The sequence below is a fragment of the Babylonia areolata genome, chromosome 4 (assembly GCF_041734735.1).
Source record: "Babylonia areolata isolate BAREFJ2019XMU chromosome 4, ASM4173473v1, whole genome shotgun sequence".
Taxonomy (NCBI): Eukaryota; Metazoa; Mollusca; class Gastropoda; order Neogastropoda; family Buccinidae; genus Babylonia; species Babylonia areolata.
In genome coordinates, this window is record NC_134879.1 from 33,980,110 (window position 1) to 33,997,960 (window position 17,851).

At 45.8% G+C, this 17,851-nt stretch overlaps 1 protein-coding gene across 1 annotated transcript in view; it reads right to left on the minus strand.

The window, feature by feature from the left end:
• Positions 1–2,851: 2,851 nt before the first annotated feature.
• LOC143281666 (26S proteasome regulatory subunit 4-like) overlaps positions 2,852–17,851 on the minus strand; it is a 16,531-nt gene continuing 1,531 nt past the window's right edge. Inside the window, exons 3-12 of the mRNA XM_076586914.1 lie at positions 17,720–17,816; positions 16,836–16,960; positions 15,722–15,907; positions 15,129–15,257; positions 14,753–14,849; positions 13,995–14,083; positions 6,615–6,715; positions 5,905–6,001; positions 3,860–4,069; positions 2,852–3,198 (exon numbers count right to left, since the gene is read on the minus strand). Of these exons, the coding sequence (XP_076443029.1) occupies positions 3,064–3,198; positions 3,860–4,069; positions 5,905–6,001; positions 6,615–6,715; positions 13,995–14,083; positions 14,753–14,849; positions 15,129–15,257; positions 15,722–15,907; positions 16,836–16,960; positions 17,720–17,816 (1,266 nt within the window). The 3' untranslated portion in view covers positions 2,852–3,063. The remainder of the gene's footprint in view (positions 3,199–3,859; positions 4,070–5,904; positions 6,002–6,614; positions 6,716–13,994; positions 14,084–14,752; positions 14,850–15,128; positions 15,258–15,721; positions 15,908–16,835; positions 16,961–17,719; positions 17,817–17,851) is intronic.

Here is a 17,851-nt window from a genome sequence, read left to right on the forward strand (position 1 = left end):
CTCATACACACACACGAGCGCGCGCGCGCGCGCACACACACACACACACACACACACACACACACTCGTGCATTCATTGATGCTCTTGTTGGCATCTTCCTTTCCGCATGTCACCATGCATGTATTTTAATGTCCTACTTTAGCTCCCTAAATTCCTGGAGCTGAATTTAGGATGCTGAAGTAGGATTTTACCCATTTTGACAAGTCAAGACTTCTGGAAGGGTAGCCAACATCGACTTGTCGCCAAATCTGCTACACAATTTCTTTCCCTGTTGGAAACACAGGACACACTAGTCCTGCACGAAACATGGTTTCATTTGTACACACCACACCCACCACTTGAATCAATCCACCCACAACTCACTTGCTCCCACTAACACATTGGTAAAACGTGTCAGACATGCACACAATGCACTTGCATGCAGTGACCCATACACCCATTAAGTTCCTTGATCACATCCGCTCACTGACTGAACAACTTCAATCCATTTACAAACACCCATGGTCAGTAGTCAGGCTTGCGAGCACGCTCACCCACATCAACCCATCCATCTATTCACACTGCCCACCCTCCAAAATCCACACAACTGTCATCCTCATTCACCTGTTTCAAGATTGCCTTTCTATACAGTTGCCCTGTGTGTATGTGTGTGCACGCACACCTGTGCACATAAATATATTGACACTCATGGATTGTGTGTTTGTCTGTCTTTGAAAGAGAGGTTGAATTGGCAAAACATGAATAGTGGGTAGGTAAAATAGGTCTGAGTCAAACTCTCAGTTATATCTGCACAAATGAAAGTAGGTGAATCAGAATAGGCGAATCAGACCTGTTCCAACAATCCAGTTACATTCATCAGACCATGCCAGCTGGAAGCCACTCACAATATAGCCACCAAATCACCCACTATACTGCCACGATCCAAACACTTTCAACTCATTTCCATCCATCCATCCACTCTCAGATTCACATGCTTGAAGCTAATCCCATGTGAACAACAGAGTGAACGGTGGGTGTGCTTTAGTGTGTAGATTATTTAAATTTCAGTGACTGAAACATCGACTTAAATTTCAGTGACTGAAGCATTGACTCGACTCATTCCTTTGGATTCCTTGCTAAAAACAGGGCCACAACAGCACTCCTCCAGTGAACTGTCTTCTTCAGAGGGGCCCCAAGTGCATCTGGCTGCCTTGTCCTCCATGCTTTTTCTCAATGTCTGTCTTGGTCTTAAAGCTGTCTTGGTCAGCCCACTCTTCTTTCCTATTGACGGTTCCACTCAAAAGCTTCTCATGTTGTTTAAGAGGTGCTTATGTTGTGCGTGTTATAGGAATATGTGTATGTACAGCTTGCACACACATGAATACTATGACAGATCAGTGGGCGACAGTTTCTCTGAACTCTTTTACTTGCAGAAACTGTTGATATCCTCTGCACATCTAGTTACGGATGTCATGTCTATTTTTAGATGGGTTACAATGGACACAACAGTGTCAACCTCCATTGCCTTTCCTGAATTCATTGTTTTTTGTTAATCCCCATGAAGTTTTCTTGGCATTGATTTTGAAGGTGGTTTTTTTTCTGTCATGTAGATCGTGCCATCTGTACAAAAAGAGACTTCCACTGTGAAATCTTAAATTAAGATTTTCTAGTTGTTTGGTGTAGGTCTACTGGAGACCAGTGTTCCCATTTTGGTCTTCTTCATGACTCAGTCAACGACCAGGTGGAGAATGGATGGTGACAAGAGACATCCATGTCACACCCGTTTTCACATCTAGAGTCGTCATTCAGCTGTTGAATTTGTCATTGTTGCTAACAGTAATACTGTCCTTGTCCAGCTGTCTGCACAGGGCCACATCAGTTGCTGGATTTTGGCAACGAACTTTGCAATGACTTAAAGGATGTTCTTTTTCCATAAATAATCACCTGCCTTAATCATATTGAAAACTGGACAACAGTTCTAGATGTATGTCTGTGTGCGCACACATGCGCATGTGTGTGTGTGTGTTCTTCCAGGTGCATTCTTCAGTCATGTTTGTCCATTTATTTAGATAGGTTTCTGTTGTTCCAATCCAACTTTCAGTGACAAAGTAAAAAATGTCTGTTGTGTTTGAATTTCAATGTTAGAAGAGTGAAATGTTGACAGAATCAGAGGATCTTGTAATACCATGAAGAAAAGAGTGCATGTGGGTTACACTGGGAGTTCCGATTTGTCACTACGTAGTTCATTTTTGCATGTCAAATTTGTGCTGCTCTCCACAGTTCAGTGCCACCCTTCTTCTGTTTGCAGGTGTTTTGTTGGTGGGGTTTTTTTTCAGAATTTTACTGAAGACAACTGTTTTGTTGACATGATTTTGATTTTTATGTGTGCCAAGTGCTTGCTGCACACAGAAGCTTGATTTATCATCTGAAAGACTAAACCCAGACCACAAACTCTTGGTGTGTGTGTGTGTGTGTGTGTGTGTGCACATGGATATGTTCATGTGTAAATGTAATGGTGTTGGATTTGGAAACAAACAGAACATTTTTCTTTTTTTTTTAACCTTTAATTTGGGTGAGAAAAGACCAACAGAAACAAAAATGCAGAAAATCAGTAATGAAATAAAAGATTCCAACCCTCCCTCAAAAAGTAAAAAAAACAACTGATGATAACATTTAAACGATAACCCAGCACAACAGAAATCCACAGAGGAATATATAGATTTCTTCCTCTTTTTTTCTTTTTTTTTCTTATTCTGCACCTCTAATAATAATCCTATGTTTTAATTTTTCCATTTCAGCCTTTGTCAAATCATGTATTGTTTTAACTTCAGAACTTAAAATTTTCACTTACAATAATACAAACACATGCTGTTCTTTTGTTTGATCAAAGTCTTTATTAATGAGAACAATTACAAGAACTGTCAGGTATTTAGTCCCAGTATGTTTTCCACATATATCCATCTCTTTCACCCATTCCATGCTTCTGTAGAAAAAACAACACACACACATGGTAATCGTACACACACAATCACACACACCCCACCTCACACTTCCAAGAGCCTCACAACTAGAACACACAACAGTTATAGGTAGAGTCCTTCTGGGGTGCCCTCATTCTTGCGGTACAGGACATTCTCTTTGGCCTTGGCGAAATCCTCGTTACGTACTTTCATACGTCTTTCTCGCAGTGCCAACAGCCCAGCCTCTGTACAAATTGCCTGGAAAAAAAAAATCATTGAGGACAAAATCCTAATACAACTCAGTGTAACTGAAACAAGTACACTGCCCACTCCATCCCTTTTCTTCTCTCTCCATTCAACATGCTTCTTCACTTCCCATTTTGCATGAAGAGGTCATGAGTTGGTCTGAAGATCCTTCTCAGTTTACAACCCAGAAGCACAATTAAAAGTGAACCATATATTTAGCTGAAAAACTTTTTTTTTTTTTTAAAACAACTCAATACATGAATGGATATCATTAACCCTACAATATACTTAGCCACCGTTTGAGGAAGGCCAAGAAACACCTGGCAACGTGACCTTGAGGCAGAAACCAAGAGGATGGGATATACCTGGAGACAGCTGGAGAGAATAGCCCAGGACAGAGGACTCTGGCGGACTGTTGTCGGCGGCCTATGCTCCAGGGGGAGTGATGGGCCTAAGTAAGTAATACTTAGCCACCCCCCCCCCCCCCCCCCCACTTCCCCCCAACCCCAAAAAACCAACAACAACAAAAAACTAAACAGACATGATTAACCCTATGGTAAACTTTGGACAATACAACAGACATTTCACCATCTTTGTACTTTTCAACTTGTCCTCATCCCGTATCCACACAAACTCTCCTTCATGTGCCCCCTCCCCTCCCCACCATACTCACCTTTATATCTGCACCAGACAGGTCATCTTTAGACATGACATAGTCATCAATGCTGACATCCTCTGCAAGGGTCATACGTGAAGTATGAATAGTAAAAATGCGACGCTTCGTTTTCTCATCTGGCAGGGGGAACTCAATCTTCCGGTCAATGCGACCTGGTCGGATGAGGGCAGGGTCAAGGGTTTCTATTCGGTTTGTGGCCATGATAACCTGTGAACACAAACATTGAGAGGTTTGAAAACACCAAACAGATGTACTTTTATTCTTATCATATCATCTAAAAACCTTTCTGCACTTTTTAATCAAGTTCACACAGTCATTAACCCCTAGGCTGCCTGCATGACGAGATAACTCGTCATGGCAAGCATGTATGCTTCGCTGCCACAATGACGAGATAACTCGTCATCGAAATATTCTGACTTTTCCCTGGTTTGCATTCACTTCATTGACAAAAATAGTGGTAGCTTTAGCCTGGGGAATCTCTCTAGATTCTATTCATAGCTAGAAACCCCATCTACGTCATGAAGCAGTCCTTTATTTGAATGTATTGGTTAGGTCACTGTCCAAGTGTTTGCCTGACTTCTCTCCTCGCTCGCTCAACAAAATGTCGGACTGACGCCATGCTCAAGACAAACGATCGTGACGAACTAAATCAACCAAGATTTCTTTCTTTAGCTGATGCTCAGAAAGAATTGAAGCGTAAATCTGAAGGAGAAGATAGTGATGAACATTTATAGGACGATCTGATAGAAAATAAAGGGAGCAGTCAAGAGAGTGGCCAAGATGCAACTGTCAGTGAGTGATGCCGGCTGTACAGATGTTAGCAGTCGACAGAAGATGACCGAATTAGCAGCAGAGCGATATTCTTGGCACGCAGCCAACGCGGTCTGATGAGAACTGAATCAAGTGACCGTGTGAGAGGGGTGAGGAGGAGGGGGGGTGGAGACTGAGGGGGCGTGGCCTCACATTCATCTTCTCTCACTTGGAGAAGTCACACTGTATTGTGTATCTATCTCTTAAAAAATATATATATATTGTGGTTGTTCTAGTATGATTTTGTGTTTGCAGATATCCATTTGTCCAGAAAATATGTTTTTGTGCAAATTACCTGACTAATGTTTGTAATGAACAAGTTGAAAATGTGACAAAAAACAAAACACTGATTTCAAAACAACAGCATGTCACTAAAAATATATAAAATGGGAAAACAGCATGTGTTTTGTATTCTTTATTCATTTACCTTTCAGAAAATATATACTTTTATGGGTCTTTCTCCAATAACAAAGAGCACAGAATTTTTGGAAAATTTATACCCGTTTTTTGTGAAAAAAAACCCCTGGCAAATAGATTTCAATTAAATTTTATTTTCCTGGCAGCGAAAGGGTTAAAGTGACAACAAAATTGTAAAGATTTCAAGTGGATGGTATCACCTCTTGTGAAGAGAGGGGACTTGTGAATGAGAAATTTGTAATTTGAATTCTGCAGTCGCCTCTGGATTTGGGGTTTGAAACACCCTTGCTTGTATAATTTGAAAATCATGTGTACTGTTGAACTATCAAAGACTATTTAAACCAAAGACCTACCCCCACTCCCCTTTTCTTCACCTTGCCTGTTCACTTTTCGGGGGGGGGTATGTACATTTTTAATCCTATACAGATATGTTTAAAGTACTTTTAATTTAACATAAGTTCATAAACACATCCTTTATGGACATCAGTGCCTAATCTAGGCAGAATACTCATCTCCAGTGGTGTTAACTCTATCATTTTATTTCAAAATAGGCTAACAAAGCTCACATTACATTTTGTTCACCTGATAAGGCATTTAACCCCATGTATGCTTACTCTCAAAATCAGAACATGGAAATATTTTGTAGTACAGGAATACACACATACAAGTCACACTTAAAAAGTCTGTGTATAAACTGATATGTCACTGAGAGGGTAACTGTCTCTTACATACCAAGAACACTTATTCTGTTACAAGTATGACAGCTGACAAAACCAGAATGCTATTCCATTGACCACACAGCTAAATAAACTTACCTTAACATCCCCTCGAGAGTCAAACCCATCCAGCTGATTCAGCAGTTCCAGCATAGTTCTCTGAATTTCACGCTCACCTCCACTGTTGGATTCATATCTGTGGTAGAAAGAAAAACATACCTCTCATTAATAATAATCTGTTTGTTTACTTGGTAGAAATACTTCCAGTAAGATTTCAAACACTATATTTTCCAGAATATAAATATTGAACAAACACTGATCTGACCCAAAACAGAATTTGTTTCCATTAAAATGACACTGGCCTCCAGAATACTTTCGTTTTCTCTGCATAGGCGGATAGTAGTTTGCACAGGACAGGAATGTCAGACCCCTGCCGGAGTCTGCACTAGTGGGTCACGGTTAAGTATGTGTAATTAAAAAAGTTATTTCATAAACGTTTAACAGTAAAGAAAGCAACATGCATAATTTATCACCAATCCTTAGAAAATATTTCTTTTCAAATGTTAAAATAATTGCTGAAATGTATAGGAATATTTATGACTTTTGCAGATGTGCAGCACCTTCAAAAAGTCATTGGCGAGAAACGTCTTATCACTACCTACAAACCATCCAATTTGGTTTCTCTCTTGCTCGTGGTTGTTGAGCAAATGCTAAAATTTACCAAGGACACACACCCACACACACGCATAGGTAACTGAAATAGCATAAACACATCAACTTACTTGTTTTCACTAACCACACAGACTCACCTCTTTGTGCCAACAGCATCAATCTCATCAATGAACACAATGGAAGGAGCATGTTCTTCAGCTACCCTGAACAATTCTCGAACCAACTTGGGACCGTCACCCTGTCAAACCAAACAATGGTGTACTACACATATAATCATACAGTCAGCAAACATACTGACAGTACAGCAGTCATTCTTAAAGAATTTGTTTGCAGCTGAAAGGTGAACCTATCTCCATCAATTTTTACAGATGTGTCAAGGAAGGCAGTTACTTTTTTTTCTCTTTTGACTGTGAAACAACAGCCAAAGAACACAACACAAAGGAAATTTTCTATCTAAAATTACATTTAAATAACACACTTACCATGACCCAACTAGTGCAGACTCCGGCAGGGGTCTGACATTCCTGTCCTGTGCGAACTTCTATCCGCCTATGCGGAGAAAACGAAAGTACTACAGCTGATAACCTCCTGGAAGTAGGTAACCTCCCCTTTGTCCCCCTGGCTAGCGCCATCTCAACACCTGTTCCTGTGCACTTCATACGGCTAATTTTTTTCGCATTTTCTATCTGTCTATCGATTCTTTGGCGTTTCTGTTTTGTGTCCAATTATGTCTTCAAACAGGTCGCAAAATTATGTGGCTCGATTGGGAGATCGGGCTAAAATTAAGGCACAATCGCAATCGATTCGCGATCACTCTGGGCCCTCTACCTCTGCCTCCGCATCAGGGGCCAACCCATCAGCGATGTCCCCTCTGACTCTGTCCCAAATTTTCCAGCCGCAATGGGTCGAGGGAAATTCTTGAAAACCCTGCCAAGACACACTTCAAAGCCCCCACTTTTAGCTCCGGGTCCTATTCGTCAAAGACCCCTGCCTCTTTCTCAGAAAGACCTACTACTCCTCCCACACAACTCACATGGCAATCGCATAGTAGCATTGCCCGGCAGATTCCTGATGGATCTGGAGGAAGCTACCAGATTATCCCTTGAATCGACTACCACCATAGACAACTTCCTTGCGGGCCTTGCCACAGCACTGATGAAAACCCCGACTGATCAACCAGCAGGCCTTGACATCACCATCTTCTCTCCTTTTGTACAGCAGATCAGACAGCTCCTCATGCGGTCTGCCAATATACAGTCACAGGCCCACATGAAAGGAAATTTTCTATCTAAAATTACGTTTAAATAACATACTTACCGTGACCCAACTAGTGCAGACTCCGGCAGGGGTCTGACATTCCTGTCCTGTGCAAACTACTATCCGCCTATGCGGAGAAAATGAGAGAACTACGGCCGATAACCTCCCGGAAGTAGGTAACGTCCCCTTTGTCCCCCTGGTTATCGCCCTCTTTTGACGGCAATATGCCATCAGCAGCGCAGCGAGCAGGGAGAACAGGAAGCGGGGAGGCCGGGAGGGTCTTAAATTTGGGTCACGGTAAGTATGTTATTTAAACGTAATTTTAGATAGAAAATTTCCTTTTAATCACACATACTTAACCGTGACCCAACTAGTGCAGAATAGCGCGACAAGGTGGCGGGCTAGCCTGTTCTACTGTCTATGTGCTGTGATAGCCTGCTGTGCAACTACCACAGAAGCGATGCCTCTTGAGCCATCATCCCGCAGGCGTGCGACGTCTCTCAGGTAGAAGTCGATGAAGGTGGCAGGATTTTTCCAGTAGGCGGCATCTAAGATGTCTTGTAGCCGTATTGAGTGCGCCAGGGCAAGAGAGGAGGACCACGCTCTGACTTCATGCGCTCTGGCTGAGGAGGCATCGAGTCTCAAACCTACGTCTGCATATGCACCTTTGATCGCATTGACTATCCATCGAGACAGCGACGTTTTGCTAATGTCACGTGGATGGTCTAGGTTCCAGCTAATGAAGAGGCGTCGCTTGGACGCTCGGAAAGGACGCGACCTTTTGAGGTATATGCGCAGGGCCCTGACCGGGCAGAGGAATCTATCCTTGTCATCATGGGCTAGAATGGAAGAGAGCGGTTTGATGAAAAGAATGGGAGAGGGTGTATCGGGAGTCTGATTTTTGGCAAGAAATTCAGGGAGGAACCTAAGTGAGATAGATCCGTCCGGCTCAAAGGCTATATATCCTGTGTGACGCCACTGAGGGCATGGACCTCACTACAACGTCTGCCTGAGGCGAGTGAGACGAGAAAGAGTGTCTTCATTGAGAGTAGCTTGAAGGGAGCTATAGCAAGGGGTTCGAAGGGTGCCTTGCGGAGGTATTGTAGTACCAGAAACAGGTCCCAAGAAGGGGACCGAGGGGATGTACGTGTGTGGCTGAGGGAAGCCCCTCGGACTAATGCCCTAAGCAGGGGGTCATCTGAGAAAGAGGGTCCGCCTAGTTGCCGAAGAGTGGAGCTGATTGCAGCGCGATGGACGCGTACTGCAGAGGCGGAGAGGCCTTTGGAGGAGGAGAGGAAAGCGAGAAAGTTGGCGAGGTCCATGTTGGATGGGTGAATGGGATTGACTGAGTGGGTAGAGCACCAGGAGAGCCAGCGATTCCAGTGTGCAGAGTAAACGCCTTGAGTGCCTTTGCGATGTGACCTGCATACGAGGTCGGCTGTGTCATCAGAGGCGCCTAGTGCTGACAGAGATTCCCGCACAGTAGCCAGGCGTGTAGGTTGAGAACCTCTGGGTTTCCGTGGGGAATGCCTGAGCGGGGCTGAACTAGGGAGTGTCTGCCGATGTGAAGGCGGAGTGGGGGGACGTGAGTGAGGTGGAGAAGGTCGGGAAACCACGGCTGTGCTGGCCAGTGGGGTGCGATGAGAATCAGGACGGCACTCTCCAGCCTTGCCTTTCTGAGGACTTTTCCCATGATTGGCAGTGGGGGGAAGGCGTACCCCGAAAGGTTGGACCAGCTGATCGACAGGGCGTCCACGGCCCAGGCCTGCGGGTCTGGGACTGGGGAGACGTATGTGGGGATGCGGAAGTTGAACCTTGTGGCGAAGAGATCCACATGTGGTTTGTGCCAATGGTCCCAGATCGGCTGAAGTGTTGAGTGTGACAGGGTCCACTCCGTCTGAAGCACTGTGTGGGATCTGCTGAGGTAATCTGCTAGAATGTTGAGCTTGCCTGGGACATGTCGTGCTGTCAGGTGGATGTTGTGCTCCTGACACCAGAGGAGGACTGTCTCCGCATGCAGGGACAGCTGGTGAGAGTGAGCTCCCCCCTGTTTGTTCAGATAACATGCTACCGTCGTGTTGTCTGTGCATAGCAAGATCGACCTGCGCGAAACGTGGGGGAGGAAGTGCTGGAGGGCAAGGGAGACCGCCTCCAGTTCCAGTTTGTTGATGTGCCATGATTGCTGCTGTGGGGACCAAGTCCCCGACGCTGTGTGGTTCTCCATGTGGGCACCCCAGCCCATGTTGGAGGCATCTGTGTATAGTTCTGCATCTGGAGTTGGGTTCGAGATGGGAACCCCGGCGTTGAGCCATTGCATGTCCATCCAGCGCTGGGTCGACTGTGAGAACCATGTGCCTAGAGGAATCTGGGTGTCCCACGTCTGAGAAGACTGGGACCACCTGTTCTGGAAGTGGCGCTGAAATGGGCGTTTGTGAAGTCTGCCCACGGGGACCAGTGCAGCAAGAGACTCCATGAAGCCCAGTAGAGAGGCAAGCTCCCTGGCTGACGCCGAGGCTGCCTGTGATAGATGAGAAAGGAGGCTGTGTAGCCTGTGGAGGCGAGGCATGGCCGGACGTATGGTCATTGATACCGAATCGATCGCCATACCCAGGAATTCGAACTGTTGAGAGGGCTCCAGTTCCGATTTGTCTGTGTTCATCAGAAAGCCCAGTGCTTGGCACTGGGTCCTGACGAGGTTGAGGTGATGCTGGCAGAGGGCCTTGCTCTCTGCGAGGATCAACCAGTCGTCTAGGTAGACCCTCAGGCGTATGCCCTTGCTCCTGAGGGCCAAACACAGTTCCCTGACCACTCTGGTGAAGACCCACGGGGCTGGAGCCAGGCCGAATGGAAGGGCTCTGAACTGGAAGGACTTGCCTTCCCATGAGAAGCGGAGCCACTTGCGGTCCCTGGGGTGAACGAGGATATGGAAGTAAGCGTCTGTGAGGTCTATGGAGACTGCCCAGTCGCCTTGTCTGATGGAGTCCCTGATTGACGCAGGTGATTCCATACGGAATGATTTGTGCTGGAGATATCTGTTTAGGGGCGAAAGGTCTAGGACTGGCCGCCATCCGCCGGATGTTTTGGGAACGACGAAAATGCGGCCGAAGAAGCCCGGGGAGAGAGGAGGAGCTTCTTCTATGGCCTCTTTGTGGAGAAGAGAGAGTATTTCGTCCCGCAGGGCTGAGCAGGCTGTGTCGCCCTGTGGGGGGGGGAAGGGAGGAGGAGAGAGAGTGAGAGGTGCCTTGGAGGAGAGCCAAGGCAGGCGGAACCCCGACCCTATCACCCGGAGGACCCACTCGCATGCTGGGAGAGACAGCCACGCTGGCATGTGCCTGGACAGGCTTCCTGCTGGCTGTTGGTGCGCGAGTGGCGGGTGAAGGGCGGGGGCAAGTCATTGGGGGTGGGCCGGAGTGGAGTTGGTTGCTGGCCTGCGTGGAGGGCGGAGTGAGTGCGGCTGGCGCCTGTACGGTCTGGGTTGACCCCTGGGTTGTGGCCTGGGTTGTGCTCTGGCGTTTGAGGTTGTGGATTGGCGCGGGCGCGGTCCGAAGGAGGTAATGTTGCTACGCCTTAAGGTGTAGGGCTGATGCCGTTGAGCGTGCCGCGGGTGTGCCTGAGTGCGGAGAGGGCCTGTGCCGAGGGCAAGGTCCCTACCCAAGTCTGCGTGGCGTTTGATGGCCGCAGTGGGGAAGCCTTGACCAAAAAGGGAACCGTCGGCGGGAGGAAGCGCTCTGAGGGAAGCATGTTCTGGCAGAGAACGCACGTATGGAGAGTGGTCGAGCACAGCGTCCCTCCTGGCCAAAATCACGTTCATGTAGGCCTGCGCTTGTATATTGGCAGAGCGCATAAGGAGCTGGGCGATCTGCTGTACGAAGGGAGAGAAGACCGAGATGTCAAGGCCGGCTGGTGGGTCAGCTGGCGTTTCCATCAGTGCTGTGGCAAGGCCCGCCAGGAAGTTGTCTATGGCTGCAGTTGATTCAAGGGACAACCTTGCAGCTTCTTCCAGGTCCATCAAGAATCTGTCTGTCACTGTGACTGAGCGATTGGCCTGCGAATTGTTTGGGAGTAGTAGTAGGTCCTCCTGAGAAAGAGGCAGGGGCCTTTGCGGGATAGGACCCGGAGCTAACAGTGGGGGTTTTGAAGTGGGTCTGGGTTGGGTTTTTAAGAATTTGCCTCGACCCATTGCTGCAGGGAAATCGGGTACAGAATCAGAGGGGACCTCGCTGATGGGTTGGCCCCTGATGCGTGCCAGCGTACTATGCAGGGCATCAAGTACCATGGGCGACTGTGTGAGGGCACAGTGAGGGCCATTGGAGGATCTGTGGATGCCCATGATTTCCATAGCACCGCAGGATTGAGGCGTGCCCGGTGCATGAATTGTCTCCACCCTGTCTGGAGTGTAGGAAGCTAGGTGTCCTAGTGCTTCCTGCAGGGAAACCAACTGGTTTTCTTCTGAAGGTGGTTCCTCTGAGTCTGTGTCACCATCAGAAAAAGTCTCTTCAGTGGCATAGGGTGATGGATCAGGCTGTGTGCTGGGCACGTGGCCAGTGTGGCTGTCCTGGGTGCTCTGAGTGTGTCCTGCTGAAGTGGAGGGTAGCTGCTGGTGGGTGGCAGGGGGTGGTGGTATTGCATTAGAAGAAGGAGCAGAAGCAGGAGAAGGTGTGGCACCAGGAAGGACAGTGGAGCATAATTGCTGCAGCAAGCTGATAATGAGCTGCTGATTGTTTGTTTGAGCAGCTTGCTGTGAGACCGTTTGTGGCTGGGAAACAGCAGCAGCTGGAGAAATGGCAGATGTGGACATCACTGCATGGCTTGGTGAACCGTGCACGCGCCTGGACTGGAGGCAAGGGGCAGTGACGGTGCAAGGGAAGTAACTGCGGCGGTCTCCGATAAGGGGACCGAAGCAGGAGTTGCCTCCCTTGGATTGGAAAATCGTGACAAGGGGAGGGGTGCACGCGTATGGGCAAGCGTGTCCCCTAGTGGTCCACCTTCCTCCCTGCACAATGGGAGGGCATCCCTACACGCCACGGTCGCCAAAGGATCCGAGACGGTCGAGGCATGCCGCGTGGGGGGCTCGTGATCCGATGTCACGGCCGCCACCACGGACGCATCGCACGTAGGGCCCAGACTAGTGTGCGGATCCAGAGCAAGTGACTTGCGTTGTTTCCCCAAAGGGTTTGTGCAAAAATCCCTTGAGACTGAGGGCATGGGGAAAGGGATAGAGGAGGTCGACTCGGGTACTGCCGACTGGCAGAGCCAAGAAATCGCGGATCGCGACGAGTCCGATCGCGAATCGAAAAAAGAATTGTGAATGGCACCACTGACCTGTGTATTGGTAAGCAAACCTGTAGAAGTCGCCGGAGGAGGCGTAGTGGGTAGTGGTGGTCTGGAGTCGACCGGAGGTAGCGGAGGAAGTGGGGGTGGCGTAGGGTTGGCGTTGCTGAGAGCGGCAGAGGTAGAGGGCCCAGACTGATCGCGAATCGATTGCGATCGTGCCTTAATTTTAGCCCGATCTCCCAATCGGGCTACATAATTGTGCGACCTGTTTGAAGACATAATCGGACACAAAACAGAAACGCCAAAGAATCGATAGACAGGTAGAAAATGCGAAAAACTTAGCCGTATGAAGTGCACAGGTACAGGTGTCGAGATGGCTGCCGGAAAAAGAGGGCGATAACCAGGGGGACAAAGGGGACGTTACCTACTTCCGGGAGGTTATCGGCCGTAGTTCTCTCATTTTCTCCGCATAGGCGGATAGTAGTTTGCACAGGACAGGAATGTCAGACCCCTGCCGGAGTCTGCACTAGTTGGGTCACGGTTAAGTATGTGTGATTAAATGTTATTTTGGCCAGGAGGGATGCTGTGCTCGACCGCTCTCCATATGTGTGCTCTCCGCCAGATATAAACATTTCGTAAGTTAACATTACGCTACATGTAGTACACTTTGCCTCTCCCACCCTACCCCTCCATACATTATACACTCACACACACACACCCACTAGGTGAGAAAGAGGAAAGGAGCTCAAAGGGGGAGAGGGAGAGAAAGAGGGATTTTGAGAAGCAGTTAACTTTTTGTGATAATTTACCCATGACTTCAGTCACAGTCATGATTTTCAGATTCCTAATAATTTTTGACAGAATACAACAAAAAATCTACAGCAAGAACTCATCTCCAATACTGCAAACTGGTACATTTAAACTTCTTTGTTTTTCTTGAAAAAGAAAGAAAGGGAAAGAGCAAATGAAAACATGCTATCACCCACCAGATATTTCTGAATGAGCTCTGATCCCACAACCCGTAGGAATGTTGCAGACGTCTGGTTGGCAACAGCTTTGGCCAGCAAAGTTTTTCCTGAAACACCAACGGACAGTACCATTTCAGAGACCAGATTTATCCACATGACGCCAGTCACTCACAGAACAGCTTATTCTTACTGACTATGTTAACTGGTTTTACCAATGGACTCACAGAACAGCTTATTCTTACTATGTTAACTGGTTTTACCAATGGACAATTCCACTTTAGTGACCGTTTATCTACACGAAGGACTCCAATCACTCATGGTACAGCTTATTCTGACTGTGAAACAGATATTTCTGACTTGTGTCCAACAGAGTGTTTTTTCCTACCATTCGAGGCTGAGACAATATGCGAGACAAGCGGCTGACAAAATACATGATGAATTTTCGTCTGTTTAACGTTATGGTAACTAAAAACACTTCAAAAAATTTTCTCTATAAAATAACTGACACAAACAGAAAATGAAGACAAAAAATCCTAAACAATCACACACCCTCACAAATATGCATTAACTACTCAACATGCAAACACAACAACAAATGGTTGAAACAGTATCTTATTTGAAAGTCTCACAATACGAATAAAATGAATTCAAAAGGACACCAAGAAAGTGTTACTGTCCCACTGAATTCATTTTTATTGTTACACAAACATATGCTTGTAAGTGTACTCGCATACAAACCCCACCCCTGAAGGAACACCATTTTACTCAAAACACACCTGTGCCAGGTGGGCCATACAAGATGACACCTTTAGGTGGCTTGATCCCCATCTCCTCATAGTACTCTGGATGAGTCAGTGGAAGCTCTACAGATTCCTGAAAATACACACGTTTTAGATGATGAAAGACAAGAGACACAACAAACCTTGACAAAGACTGAATGTTTGTGTGTGCGTGTGTGTCTGTAGTGGAGGATCTACAAACAAGTATAAAAAGCAAGCACATGTCTATAGATAAATGTTTGCACTCGTAGTATCCCAAATCCCCTTGACATGTTTTGGAATGGAGGTTTGAATCCATATTTTGTCCGATACAAAAAAAATCACTACAGCAGCTTTATCCTACATCCTCTCCTCCCCTCCTCCTCCCACTGACCTTGATTTCCTGGATCTGGTTGTCTAGACCTCCGATGTCAGCGTACGTCTCCTGTGGAGCCTTCTCCAGCTTCATCACAGTCACCATGGGGTCCGTGTCGTCTCCCAGCACCCCCACCACTGCATGCACCTAACAACACAATTCAGGGTTCCAACACATGTGACCAAACAAATTACACCGGGTAGCAGTTTGCACAGGACAGGAATCAGACCCCTGCCAGAGTCTGCACTTGTGGGTCATGGTTAAGTATGTGTAATTAAATACACATTTCCCAGACCTTTGTCCACAACAGACTGGACTTTTTCCATTCCAACACAAAAGCCAAACTTAATCAAAAATTTCTATGGTACTCTCTTGACAAAACCCAGAATCCACGTTCAAGTTTCATCACATTCTGTTTTTTTTCAATTTAAAAACAAAAGCATCAAGTTCTTTGTTGAATGGTATTAGTCAAGGCTTTCGTCAAAATTCCAAGACTCTTCCAGCCCAAGAAGGGTAAACCATATTTTTCCAGGATTTTTCTGGTTATTTTTCCAAGACTTTTCCAGGAGTTCATGACAGTACCAACCCAAATCTATGACAAATGACTGTACCTTGTGGTTGAGGAGGACAGAGCAGCCCGGCTCCAGCTGGTCCTTGTCTACAAAGGTCAGGATGGACACGTAGTGCTCACTGCCAACCGAAGTGGACACGATGGCATGGCTGTCGTCAATGATCTCCTCCAGGTTTCCCACCGACATCGGTGTCCCTCGCAGCTCATCCACTTTAGTGCGCTCCTCCTGGAACAGAAGGGTCACAAAACAGACAGTTGAAAGGTCAGGTGGTTATGGAACAGGGCAGGATTTGTTCTGCAGTGAAGAGTTAGTTCAATAGGCATTTTTTGGTGTCATCTCACTAGTTATGGAATAGTACAGCATTTGTCCTAGAATTAAGTGTTTGTAAAAAGAAAAAAAAGGGACTAGTTTCCTAAAAATAATATTTAATCTTCCGTCCTTAGTAACATAATGTGTACCGCTGTTACAGACTCTGTCAGAGGTCTAATTTCTGTCCTTTTCAAAATACTACGCTCAGGCAGAAAAATTAGAAGTTGCTGCATCTAGTAACCTCCATTAGTATGCCACCTCCCTTGTGTGTGCCTATGCAATGCCCTCTTACACAGCAACTGGCATGTGACCAGGAAGCCATACAGAAAACAGAAATCGGGAGGATATTTACTGTGGGTCACAGCATGTTTGAATAACATAAATTTTCAGACAAAAATTTCCTTTTAACAGTGCATACTGTTACTTTACTATAGGGCAGGATTTCTTCCAGAGTGAAGTGTCATCCATCACACAAAAATACTGCCAATTGTCAAGAGAAAATCATCATTTCAACAGGATCTATTGCTAAATTCATCACTGAAAAAAGAAAAGAAATAACCTCCAGGTGGCTGGACCAAGCTTTTAGTTTACTGACACTCTTTGTCAGGGCAACCGACTATTAAGTAGTCTGTGGAAAATGGACAGTCAGACTAACAACATTTGACATTGTTGCTCACAGTCCAGACAACTGCACAGGCTGCATCAACAAACTAACAATTCTTGACATTTTCGTTCATTACGCGATACAATGTAAGACCAATTTCTATCATCATTTCGTAAATTTCTATCATCATTTCATTATTTTAATGTAAACATCAGACCCTGACAAACTGAGTCAGATTACCTCGTGCTTCTCCTCTTGTGGCTTGAGACGCTCCTGGTTCTTGATGAATTCCTCTTCCATCAGAAGGTAATCTTTGATTCGTTCCAGCTTCAGCAGCTTTAATCGGCATCGTGTATAGGGAGTAACTGTTTCACAGAAAATACTGAGTGCGCACATGCCCACACAAACCAATGACCACACACAAGAAAAAAAAAGCTGTGTAACCTTGTGTGTGTGTGCGTGTGTGTATCACTTTATGTATGTGTGTGGTTGTGTGTGTGTGTGTGTGTGTGTGTGTGTGTGTGTGTGTGTTTCTTGCTATTTAGTATTACTTTTACTGTTTTAGTATTAGTGTTCCTTCATGTTTTTCAAATGTATATTTTTCTATAACTAAATACTAGAGTTATTCTAGCTTACTGCCTGCATAAAACTGTATGTGATATCTGATAGATAGCATAACTACAGAAGAAGTGAAGTCTTGGCTGCCTGATGTGTGTCCCTACATAATCACATCACTTTCAATCTATTCCACACACACACACATACAGGTAAACGAATGCTTCACTGTCAAGTTTATCATGCTCACACTGATGAGCATGAAATAATGTATGTCATTTTTACTTAGTTCTGGACAAAAACAGGCTTTTTTTGCTTTTTTCTTCTTTTTTTTAAATTTCAGAACATCATCATGAAGTCGGTGATGGTTTATGCACACATGTCCAGCAAACACGTATGTTGTCTTTTGTGCATGCGCATGCACACATACAATGCATACAACCACTTAACATTATAATACTTGCATAAATATATGAATTACATAAGATCATTTTATACAATGTTTACACTAATTACAGGAACATATTTTATTTACAGGTCAATGACCATGACTATTAATGAACACTTACCCTGTGGCAGCTTGGTGGCAGCATCTGGTCCTCGGGTTTTCTTCTTCTTTTTGCCAACTCTTGTTGGGATTGGAGGTTCATACTTTCGCTTCTTATCCTGGCAAAAGCATGTTTTTCTTGGAACATTTTGCA